Source organism: Dermacentor silvarum, chromosome 3 (assembly GCF_013339745.2).
Source record: "Dermacentor silvarum isolate Dsil-2018 chromosome 3, BIME_Dsil_1.4, whole genome shotgun sequence".
In the NCBI taxonomy this organism is placed as follows: domain Eukaryota; kingdom Metazoa; phylum Arthropoda; class Arachnida; order Ixodida; family Ixodidae; genus Dermacentor; species Dermacentor silvarum.
This window is the reverse complement of record NC_051156.1, coordinates 148,077,045-148,089,867: the sequence shown is the minus strand read 5'-3', so window position 1 is coordinate 148,089,867 and position 12,823 is coordinate 148,077,045. Positions and strand designations below refer to the sequence as shown.

The following is a 12,823-nucleotide window of genomic DNA, read 5'->3' as shown; positions in this document are numbered from 1 at the left end:
TCTATACGGCTCACTTCGTGCGAAGGGACAGTTTGAACATTTACTCGTGCCTTAAGGATTTGAATGAGTTTGACAATGTTTAAGCTTTAAGGGAAAGCTATATATTTTCAGTGCGGCCTGCACTGTGACAGAAATATTTGCAGCAAAAAAAAAAAAAAAAAAAAAACTAAAAGAACGGCTGCTTATGTGCAATAGTTGTGAAGGAAAATGGGGTCACGGAGCGCGTTGCGAGTGGAGAAGAAATATTGCCAACACCGAATTTATCAACTACTTGAAAAATACGTATCGCCATCAATGTTATTGGTGAGGCACTAACTATAAATGTAGTAAACGTCATGGCGGAAGAGTAGTTGGAAGGCCATCGCCAAAATCAGATGATACAGATGCCCCTGAAATAGGTTTCTTTACCTTTGCTTTGCTACTAGCATTGTAGTTGCAGCCAATAAATGCAGCAAAGACTCTGCATATGAAGCTCAGTATACCATATAAAAAATGAATATATATATATATATATATATATATATATGTATATATGTATATATATTATATGCACCTTCCAGTGCACTCACCTCTATAAGAATATATAGTTCTGCGCGGCCAGAATGCCGTTTATAGTTTCTGGAAAAAGTACGATCTAGTTTTCAACACGGTTTATCTTGAGACAGCTTATAGCACGGTGTTAGTCATAGCCATGATTGTTTACATTCAGCTTAAAGTTGAATTTTGGTGAGCACAAGCATGCATTGTAGTGCCCATGAACATATATTGCGTTCAGCACTATACATGTTCATGCACCTGGTCACCGATAACCTTGTCGCCGATAAGAACACTGGGTGCCAAGAGAAGGGCAGCGCCGCAAAGTGTTGCGATGACGTAAGGAAATTTACACGGTTTCGCATGCAGTCGACTTAGAGATCGCTTGGTCCGACCTTTGCCCATGACTGGACGTATATGAATGTAACTGTGGAGTTGAACGTCCGTAAACTGCTCAATGGGTTATGAGGGACGCTGAAGTGCGGGGCTACGGACCAACTGTGAGCAACTGGTGCACTGGTGCAACGGTGCACGAGCGTTTTAGAGCGCAGCCGGGGATAAAAAAGCGGAGGAGGAGGTTATGTCAAAAGCGTGAGATGAAAAGAGTAGTGGTGCAACGATGGCTACGACATGGCGCCAGGGTAGCGGGCGTCGTCTGGGAGGTGTCTGCGGCGGCGGCTAATAATCGCACCCACGCGTCACCCACGCGCTGCCTCTCGATTTCTCCAGCTTAGCGAGGCAGTCGCACCACACTTTGCTCCGTTTGCAACGTGCCGCACGATTGTCCGCGCCAGTCAATATATCGCGAAATGAAAACACCTATACAGCTGGGCACAAGTTTCGCATTAGGGAGTATCGTAATCGTCGGTGAAGTTTTCCTCCAGTACGCTCTCATCAGATCCGCTCCCATCACGTGACTGAGGAAACGAATTCGCGGCATCATGCCGACCGGCGATACGACTGAGTTGGGGAATCACCGCGACGGGTACTGGATATGTGTAGTGGCCGATAACGACGATGATGCAGTAGCACGATGATTGCACAGTGTCATGAACACAATGCAGTAGCAGCACCGGTTGCGACGTGACTCAGCTGCGCTTGTGCTTATCATTGCGGGTAGCGGTTAATTGTTTAAAGATGTGAGCCCACATAAGAGGCAAAGAAAAAAAAACGACGACACAAGCGCTGGCTGCTGGTTGTATGAGTGGCCATACAAGTGGTTGTCGCAGCTGCAACAGTAAATAGAGTGAGGAGCAAGGAAGCTAGCCAGATGCCCCATATGTGATAACTTGTGCGAACTGAAAGGAATAAAGGAGCAAGGATGGAAGGAATGGGAGAAACAGTACTAGCTAAATGTGGAGGGGCGCGTCGTAAAGAAATTAGAAGTTTAACGGTAAAACAAGGTGCCAAATGATCAATATTAGTAAGGCTGGTAATCAGCTATTGTTGCAGTAGCACAAATAGGCGCGTTAGCAGTGATTTTGGTAGCCGGAAAATTATCGGCGACATAAATGGAAGGGCTAGAAGTACAAGCTTTGCAGTTGTCGTACTATACCATTATAGTCTCACAAAAAATCAATAGCCGCGTTAAAGCCGCCTAAAATAACCTCTCGAACTGATGTATCTATAAGGCTATGCCCCAATTTCCCTACGAGGCCTGTTTAAATAATATTAAAAAAAAGTTCACCTCTGGTGTTTTTGTCGAAGATAGTGAACAATATGTTTTTTCTCGCTTCCGTTTCAGCTCACGTTGCTGTTTCTGCTGCTCGTCTGGAGCTTCTTGCTCTCCTATTTATCTTTTCTTGTTTGCGAAGCACCGACGGCTGCTCTCGACAAGTTGTTATTCTCCAGGATAATTGGAGGAGGAGGACGAAGAGGAGGAGAGAACTCGCGAAAGACACAACCTGAAAACAACCAAGGTGGTAGCGACGTGAAAGCACCGGAGAATGCAGAAGACAATGTCTTCTCTCGCTGCTAAGCGGACAAGTCGGAGACGTGACGTCAGGTTCTCCAATCACTGCGAGCCTCTATTCCTGCTCGGAATATTGTGAACTGGCAAGCACGTGATGTCGTAAACGGAAGCAAGCGAAACGGTGAACATATTCCTCGTCATCAGCCATTTATTACCGCTATTGAGCAGGTGACTTTGGCGCAAACACTGCTGAGGCCGAGGTTACGGGTCGTACTGCCACCTTGTTGTGAGGCGATGGTAGATAGCCAAGGTGTCTAGGCTGTGTTGTTTTTTTTTGTTTTTTTTTTCAGAAAAGGAGGAGGAGTTGGCTGTGCTTCTGTTGCTTAGGTAATACAAAGTACGTGCCTTGGTAGTGTTCACTGAAACTGTTGCTGGAAATCAGGCAACAAAGTGAATAATCATGCATGATTTTGCCGACGTAGTGAACTATATTTTTGCCAGTATCTTTTTATTTATCAGCGGTAGAACACAGTGCTGGTTTGTGTGACAATGAGATGCTGCAGTCTTTAACCAGCACATTAAGATCCATTAATCCATCCAGGTAGTCAAAATTAATCGTTATTAAGGTGCTCCTCATTGCCCCAGTGTTGCCATTACAGACCGCCATTAATAAAGAGGCTACAACAAACTCTGTAGTCGCAAGTTTTGTAGTGGCCTTAGGATATCCCACCAAGCTGTTCGTTTATGTATTTTTTCTGCTTGCGTATTCATGGACCACTCACCCCTTGATCTGATGTTATGTATTGTTTTGTTTGCACTGTTTCTGCGGGTACTTATTCTCGTCTAAAATTTCCTTGTTCTGTGCTTGATTACATATGCGCTCGATTACTTGCGCAGAATTATTGTGCAGTAATCCACAATACGTAACAATGTCGACAGATCTTTTAGGTGCTCTCCATAACAACGTCTGATATCAAATTTACTCTCCTATCATTTTCTTGTCTCACATGAGCGGCGCATGCTCCGTGGTCTCCCAATTGATACGCATTTTTTTCATTTTTATTCTTTTGTCGTTTGCTAGTTCATAAACCCTTTTCCCTTTCATATAGTGGCATATATGCTGATATTTGTTGTCACTATTCTTGTTCACCCTTAAATGCAAGTGCTTTCATTTTGTCTCGGATACGTTTCAACTTCGCGATTGAGCGTGACTGATTGTTCGTTTACCATCTACATTTTTTGTTACCCTCTACTAATCCCACGCCTGCACCTCAAGTTTTCGTTTCACTGGCGACGACTCCTGCTTTGGCTCCCAAAGGGCAGCTGGCAGTATTGTATACATGGAAGCAAATAAAATAAATAAATAAATAAATTTCTTTACCTCACTTGTCGACGGTTTCCTCACGCTCCTCGAAGAGGATGTTTGGGAAGAGCGGAGATTTTTCCCGCTTTATTTCGCTGTTACCACCCAAGTCCCCTTAATGTTACGACGCACTGTACTGAGCGCTGGACGAGGATCCGTGCGCCCCGTAGGGACGCAGAAATAGTGCCGCTTTCTTTATGCAACCTGTCTCTCTCTCTCTCTCAAGAATCAACTTATAGGGTGCTCTTTTCATTAGAAGTGCCTGCGTTGTCACACTGTTGCCGTAACACGTTCTAGTCGCAGACGTCTACTTATCGAGAACGTCTCGCTTTCCGTGATATCCGTGGACATGTCCAGGCCATCCTTGACGTACGATGTTCGCATGTGCGGTACTGGCAATTACAGTTGTGACCAATACTCCACTGTAGACTGTTGCGCACGCTTTATTCCCGTCAAATAGAGAGAGAGAAAGAAAGGGAAAGAAAGACAAGGAGGTTAGCCAGTGTAAATACCGGCTTGCTACCCTGTACTGGGGAGAGGGGTAAAGGGGATAAAAGGTGATAGAAGGAACAAATAAAAAAAAATTTAAGTAAGAAAATTCGCGCAATAACGCCACCCTACGCGCTACAACGTTCAAATCCGGTCGCACAATTCACTAGCCCTTAACAACTTCAGTAGAGCCCTTAAGGCCTTGAGTGCCGAAGCCTGTCTAGACCAGTGTCCTAAACATTTTTCCTCTGTGAGGGGGCGATTGTTAAATTTTTCAAGCGCAGTCGCGAGCACTTTTCTTGCCACATTGTAGCGGGGACAGTCACACAGGAGGTGCTTGATTGTCTCCTCGCAGCCACAGTTGTCGCAAGCAGGGCTGTCAGCCATTCCAATGCGGAAGGAATAGGCGTTCGTGAATGTCACGTCGAGCCACAGGCGGCACTAAGTGTTGCTTCCGCTCGTGGTAACCCTGGTGGAAGACGGAGTTGCAGACGTGGATCCAATCTGTGGAGGCTTGCGTAGCTGAAATCACTGGTGTTCCACAGAGTCTGCGTAAGCTCGCGTGCGAGGGAACGAAGTTTTGTGGCTGCGTCTGTTCTCGACAGTGGTATCGATACAATAGGGGCTCCATCGTGGGCCGATTGGGCAGCGTCATCCGCACTGTGATTTCCCGAAATTCCGCAGTGACCCGGTATCCACTGGTAGATGATGTTGTGCCCCTTGTCGGTTGCGTGATGGTGAAGTAGTCGGATGTCTGCGACTAATTGTGCGTTAGGCCCGTGGTTGAAAGAGGACAGCAGGCACTGGAGACCTGCCTTCGAGTCACAAAAAATGGACCATGACTGTGATGATTTGGAACCAATAAATTCCCGAGCAGCACGGATAGCAGCACGGCAGGTTCTGCAGCCGTCGATGATGTAATATGAGACGTCTTGAATTGGATGGTGACAGATTTCACGGGAATTACCACTGCTCCAGCTGAACTTTTGGAGGAGACAGAAGCGTCCGTATAAACGTTGGTGCGTTCTCTGTGCTTTTCATGCATGAATGAAAGCACGGTTTGTTTGAGGGCGAATGACGTACGACATCTCCGTTTTCTTTTTGATACCGGGAATTACAAGAAGGGCTTGGATTGGATGCAGGCACCAGAGTGGTAGAGATGGTCGTGCTGCAGGCGCGAAGTTCGACGGTAAAGTTCCATGGTTGACGGCAATAATCCTGCTAAACGCTGAACGAGGGCGAGCGGCCGGAAGGGAGGCGAGATGATGCGATGGAAATCGGGCGAAGTGCCTGATGTGCATCCTTAAAGCGTCGACTTGAATGTACGTATTGATGCGGTTGTCTTGCGCGATGGCTATTGTTGCTGCCGTGGATGCACACCTGGGAAGGCCAAGACATATTCGCAGAGCTTGAGCTTGCACAGACTGGAGGGCACGGAGGTTGGTCTTATCGGTCCCACTCAGTACAGGTATGCTATAGCGTAGGAGACCCAGGAAGCGTGCGTTATAGAGTTGGAGCATCGCCCTCACAAATGCACCCCCTGACTTTCCCGCGAGAAATCTGAGAACATGTGTTACCATGGCCAGCTTCTTTTTTAGGTAGGAGATATAACTCCAGGAGAGGTCTCGATCGATTATCACTCCTAGAAAACGATGCGTCTTATCGTAGATGATTGGCTGTCCATTAATTTTGACAACATACGGTCTCATTGTTTTGCGCGTGAAAGCGACCATAGAGGACTTCTCTGATGACACCTCCAGACCTCGTGCTCGAAGATAACCTGATGTTATTGTGGCCGCTTTTTGGAGTCTGGCGCGCACCTGGGGACGCGTAACTCCTGATGACCAAATGCATATATCTTCCGCATAGATCGACACCTGGACGGATTGCGGAAGGGAATGAATCAGGTCGATGAGCACTAGATTAAATAGAGTGGGGCTCAAGACTCCACCTCACAGTACGCCACAGTAGGTGTTGTGCTGCGATGTCACACCATCCTATGTTTGCACAAAGAATGACCTGTCCTTCAGATAGCTGAGTATCCATCGAAAAACAAGGCCACCCAGGCCGACATCGCCCAAAGCGTCAAGGATAGCTCGATGAGTTATGTTGTCATAAGCGCCTTTAGCTAGGGAGTCTAGGGAGCCTACATGCAACGCCGCTTGCATGTAGGCTTGCATGTAGGCTCCCTTAGGGAGCCTACATGCAAGCGCTGTTTTAGGGTGGTGACAACCTTTGTAAAGGTACCTGCCGCCGCCAGCTAAATTGGCGGGTAAAATTTTCCGTCAAATATAGCATGTGGTAATCAAAATGGCGAAAAGACCAGCCGACAGACCACGTTTCCCGCACCCGTTGGTGCCGTGAAACTAATTCATTTTTAAAAATAAACTTTGGCCTCAGTAGCCAGAGACCCATAGCGTGTCCGAGAGCAGTTCATGGCATGTCTACGTTTTAGTTAAAGAGGCTTGTAAGCACAGTTTTATTGCGATAGCAATTATATGGACACTCCAAAGCAAATTTCTGCCGTCGGCATCGCCGTGAGGTTCCGTATGACGTCAATGGAGATGAAATCGTCGCCGCGCGCCGATCGCTGTATGTGCGCGTGAAAGGGCGCGAGGGACGCGCGCTTTCACGGGGAGTGAACCCACGGCGGAGAACAAACGCGCGTTCTGCGCGGTGCTCTCTTAAGGGCTGCAGAAGTAGGCCTCTCTTTCCTCCTTTACAATCACCATATATGTAGAGCGAACGCACCTTCTTCTGACGCGCGAAAGGCCGAGGGGGGGGGGGGAGGGTGAGCGAAGGGAGCCGTCGTTTAGCTGTGTCACCAAGTGCCTATTTATATCAGAGGCTCCGGCAACAGTCACCAACGCCGCACGAATTTTGTGCGAACGCGGAAAAAACACCGACGGCGTCGACAACAGTTCTGCGCGTTGCTGGTGCTGCTGCATGTCCAAATTTATACACCTGATAAAACTACTAACCTTACTCCGTATAGCTCTCTACAAATTTGCTATCGCAATTGATGCTTCGCCTTTCAGGTGAAACTGCGACAACTTTTTATTTCAGCACACTTCGAAAAACACCATTTATATAGTGTGTACAAGGGGAAGGCAACCACAATGTTTATTGCAGTGCACATTCTTGGCGTGAGAAAATACTACCACGAGCACGCCACCGTTCCTTATAACTAGTTGCTTTGTATGCTATTGAAAAAAAAATAAGTTTGATGTGTTAAAATAAAAGGAAGAGCAAACTAGTATATTAAAAATGTATGCAGGTTTCATGTGCGCATTGCTGCAAAACTAAATTTAAGAAATTTATTAGATCGCGTGCCAAAATGGGTACATCAGAGCGTGACAAAAAGAATGCAGGGATACACCGCGACTTCTAGTAAAATTGAGAATCAAAATGGCTACTCACCGAATTTGGCGGTAAATAGCGCTCAATATTTTGGAGTTGTCACCACCCTAAAACAGCGCTTGCATAACAGCGCTTGCATAACAGCGCTTGCATGTAGGCTCCCTACCTATAACGTCCAGGAACATCGCCGCTGACAGTCTCTTTAGGGCTTTAGGGGTGAAGCTCCTTAGGGTGTGGGTCTGTCCCTCCTCTGTAGTATGGTAGTAGTAGTAGTAGTAGTAGTAGTAGTAGTAGTAGTAGTAGTAGTAGTAGTAGTAGTAGTACACTCTTAGCACGGTAACGTTTATGTTAACCTATAATTGCATGTAACTTATAACATAAAGGTTACTCGGTGACTAAAAAAACTTGATCTTTGTGTTTTCGTGAATTTCCGTCGCAGGTAGAGGTTACATGTGCCGAAGCGTATATTTTAAAGGTTACTGCAACGCCAAATGTCTTGTAACCTTTAGATTGTAACCTCTAAAGGAGTTGCAATTCGTGGCTTAGGGGAGCTACGTTATGGATTGGAAGTTTACTTATTATTGTGGCGTATTGGGATCCTGATGTGGTGTTTTTAGCCTCGACTAACCTATACGATATGTTGTGCGGCCGAGGAAATGAGGAAGGTTGGACTAAATTCATATTTTATTGATACCAGTATGGATCTTCGGTTTCGCAATGTAAAAAAAAAATTTAATCTTCCACGAGCGTATGCTCAAGAGAGACAGCAGCAATTCATTCGTCACTGATCTCTACTGCATACGTGCCATTATAATATGAAAGGAAGACACAGAAACAGTGAACATACATTGGAGAATATTGTGGCAAACGATGTTGTGGCATGAATTATCACTACGGTTCAGTGTGATGGAAAGCCCCCCGCTACCGATACATGCATTTTAGGCTGCGGTATAAAACATAGACGTGTACCTGCACAAAACCTAAAAGCAGATGCATTATGGTGATTGAATATATATTTGTACCCAATATTCTTTTTTTCCTTGTGTACCAATGCTCCCTATATTCGCGTTTGTTTTATATTCTCCTGAAACGCGACACCCACTAACAGCGGGCGCACACTGAAGGCTGCACGTGGGCGCACGCTAGAGTACTTTAAAGCTCGACGACCGACAGAATCAAAGCGTCGAGCTGGCCGAATAACTAATCTGCAGGGCGAGAAAAATGCTTCGTAATCAGACTTACTTGTACACGGCAACTGAATGTTTTGCCACCGCGCTTTTATTTTCTTCTTTTCTTTCTTTTTTTGTATTTTGATGTATAAGAGGGAGTGGTTCCTAAATTACAGCAAATGTTGGGTTCATTAGAGAACGCCAGACACGCACCAATTTTGCCCACTCGCTAACACGCGAGAAAGACGCCGCTACATTCACATGACAGCGGGCGACAGCCGCTCCAGTAAAGTCTCGTAGAGAGATGAACGTGCGTCACGGTGGGAGGCCACAATGGCGGCCGGCCAAATGAGCAGGCAGAAAACATACAAATACAAACGAACAGCAACACCCTGAAACATTAAAATATTAGCATCTTGATATACGTATATGGTCCTGTGATACTCTGACGGAAGTGTAGTTTGATTATTATCCTTAGTTGCGCTAGATGCGGGGCGTAATCAAACGCGCTTCAGCTTCAGCCTCACATGAGCGCCGTCATATCTCCTCCGCATTGCGCAGCTCTCGCGATGCATGCCGGGAAGAGTATCGCCGGTGGTGTCGTTTTTAAACGGTCGTGTCGCGCTTTGTTTCATCGCTTTACCCACGTTTTTACGCTCTCCGATTTGGTGGCGTGCGCTTACCAAGCGTGTTTTGTGTCTGAGTCACTCGTGAAGGGTGGTACAGTTACGAAAAGGACTCCTAAAGGCGCGCGCGCCGCTGAAAAGAAGCCATGACGCCGGGCGTGGAGCACGGACATGTTTGGCATGCTGCGTGGCCGCTGCGACGAGAAGCACTGCCGATGGCCAATGGTAAAACTTGTTCGCTTACGTGAGAGTGGTGAGCATCGTTTGTGTTGTGACTGCTGTAATGAATGCCGAAGACAGCAATAAATGTGACCTAGTTAAGCAATGCTTCCTGTTCAACTATTTATTTGCTGGTGTGTGTCTTTAGTATATTTCACCGTGAATTCATGTTCATGCTCGCACTATTCAGTTTTATTGAAGTGAACAACATGCTCGCTTCATAAACACTGTTTTTAAATATTTTTTCACTATCAGTCACGTGTTGGTTATTCTTAAATCTCAAGTTTATGTTGCACTTTTGTGCGGACGCACAACATTGACCTCATGTACGGAACTGGTGTTTTGTGCTGATATTCAGTTTGTAATCACTTGATATTGCGTTTTGACTGTTAAACTGTCACATTATTGCGGTGTTGTTTTTTGTACGTGTACTGGAGGGGAGTACGGACTGACTTGAGTATTCATTTTCGTTCAGTTTTTTCATCTTAAATTTTTATTGTTACCGACATTTCCTAGACAGAAGAGTATATTCACCTTAGGCATGTTTAATAATTTGTTCTGTGGTAGTTTTTCATCTGTTTGTGGTTTACTTATGTATCTTTCATTACATGTTAATAGCTGTTGTTTGCAGGGCGACGCTAACAAGTAACTATGAGATTGTAAGATTACTTTTCTGTCGTTGTAGGCTCCACTAGACAGCAAGGAGATCTGAAAATTAGCAACTGACATACTAACAGCAAAGAGACATGATTGTGCTCGAAACAGGGATGAGATCGGTCTCCTCGTGGAAGTATAAAACTTATATGTATTTGTATTTGAGCATGTTGTGCACGAACCTTCAACATTTCTCTTTCTTTTTTTGCCCCATTCCTCGTGATGCTGTAGATTTTTGTGCTGCCAGGCAGCGCTGTACTCAGAGGGTTTTTCATTACTGCTTCATGGCCGTGGAGAAGAAAACAGACCAAGGCAAAGTGTAATTTTGCTTGTGAAGGGAAAACTTTGAGTTACCTTGTTTTGTATATGCAAATAAAGTAAACATGACATTTTCACTAAATGTTTTGTGTCAGCTTTCCTTCTAACAGCTGCTACTCACATCATTTCCAGAATGTGGGTGCTGCCGTCTCATACCTCTAATATATTTTTCAATACAAGCAATTTTGCATGCAGAAATGCGTATTCATTCTGAAATGTGCCGACTTTTCAGATGTGCTTTCCACTTGTGCAAAGTATAATTATTAGAAATATCATTATCATGTGATGACGACATGATACTTTTTGCAAAAAGCTTTCAACATGGCCTGCAGCAAAGAAAAAATGTTGCGGGACGAACCTTTATACAATGCATTCACCAGTATACAAAAGCAGCATACTGTGTATCTCATCAATTATTTTGTGTTTTGCACATTTAATCCAAAATTACCAGTTATGTGCCAGCTTATTTCAAAAGGTACAACTGTCTTAATGCATTGTGCATTCTATACTAATTCCTGCAAGCTGCCCTGTGTAAATGACCTGCTCTGTAATATAGCAAGGTGGCAAATGTTTATACGTGGTTAACCAGTCTGTCCATGAGTATTAAAAAAAAGATAATTTGAGATGAAATGTTGATTTCTGCTGAACAAGTTTTATAGTCATCGCAACAAAATTTTAGCAATAATCATTAATACGAATGGCGCGAATGTTTGACTGATTAGCATGCAAATTAAAAATCGTCGTTAACGGCAGAGCTGGTCAATCAGCACTGCATATCCGGTTGCTAGAAGCATTCTGCCACAGAATAGTCTCAAAAACACATACTGTGAACATCCCATAAAATGCATTGCTGTTCCATTTGAGATATTTACAGGAGGAGGAGGAAAAAAGAAGGAAAGGCAGGGAGGTTAACCAGAAGCACGTCCGGTTTGCTACCCTACACGGAGGAAGGGGTTTAAAGGGATGAAAAGAAAGGAGAGAGAGGGAAGAAAGCACTCGCAGTATAAACACATGCGGTTGTCGAACACTTCACAATCGGTCACTGAGGCCAGTAGACTTCATGAACTGTAACAATGCCCGCGTCGCTTTGTAAGCCTGCGACGCGTGGGGCCACGGTCCAAGAATCTTTGTCTCTGAAAAAGGTCTGCTGTCTAATCGGTCTAACACACTCCGGAGAAGGTCACGTTCGGTCTCATAAAGATGACAAAAACACAACACGTGTTCCACCGTCTCCTCACAGTTGCACGAGTCACAGATTGGTGTGTCCGACATGCCCAGAAGGAATGAGTATGCTTTCGTAAAAGCCACTCCTAACCAGAGGCGGCAAAGTAAAGTTGCATCACGGCGGGGGAAGTTCGATGGAATTTGTAGCCTCATTGTAGGATCCAGCCGTTGGAGATGACAGTTCGTAAAAATCGGGCTGCTCCATGACGTTTCTCTCTCGGTTTGAGCGAGCAAACGAAGACCCCTCGCAGCGTCTGTCCTCGATAAGGGTATAAGAGCAGTCAGGGTTTCCTTATGGGCTGACCGGGCGGCATCATCGGCAAGGTCATTACCGACGATGCCACAGTGCCCCGGCAGCTATTGAAAGATGATGTCATGTCCGTTCATGAGGGCTTGATGGAGAACCTCTCTGGTCTCAAACACCAGTTGTTCATGTGTCTTGCGTCGTAATGCTGACTGCAGACTCTGAAGGGCTGCCTTGGAGTCACAAAAAATGACCCACTTTCGAGGTGGTGTTTCTACGATGTAATTAACTGCAGCACGTAGAGCGGCAAGTTCTGCAGCCGTAGAAGTCGTTATGTGGGACACTTTGAACTTCCTTGTGACTTGTAAGGTCGGGATGATAAAAGCGCCTGTGGAGCTGGTGCCTGAGACAGATCCATCGGTGTAAACCTGCGTTCTTAACTCATATGCATCGTTCAGCAATGACAATGTCAACTGTCGTAGAGCTACCGTGGAATGACTGAGCTTGTTCGTAATTCCCGGAATCGTGAGGTGTACTTGTGGCTGCCGTAGACACCACGGGGGTGACAGTGGTCTTGCTGCTGGTGTAAATCCCGATGGAAGGCAGCCTTGATGTGTCGCAACAAGTTTCGAAAACGTGGCCTGAGGTCTTTGTGCCGGCAAAACAGCAATGTGATGACTGGGTACGCGACACAGGTGTCGAATGTGTGCT

General features: G+C 45.6%; 1 protein-coding gene across 7 annotated transcripts in view; it reads left to right on the top strand.

Annotated features, from left to right (window-relative positions):
• The window catches only part of LOC119444886 (nose resistant to fluoxetine protein 6), a 123,832-nt gene that overhangs the window by 45,097 nt on the left and 65,912 nt on the right, over positions 1–12,823 (top strand). Inside the window, exon 15 of one of the 7 annotated variants that reach the window (XM_049663719.1) lies at positions 2,279–2,453. The exons of 4 other annotated variants lie outside the window; for them this stretch is intronic. In XM_049663719.1, the coding sequence (XP_049519676.1) occupies positions 2,279–2,453 (175 nt within the window). Of the gene's footprint in view, positions 1–2,278; positions 2,999–12,823 lie in introns of those variants that run through there. 2 more of the 7 variants (XM_037709228.2, XM_049663717.1) reach the window with 2 other exon arrangements.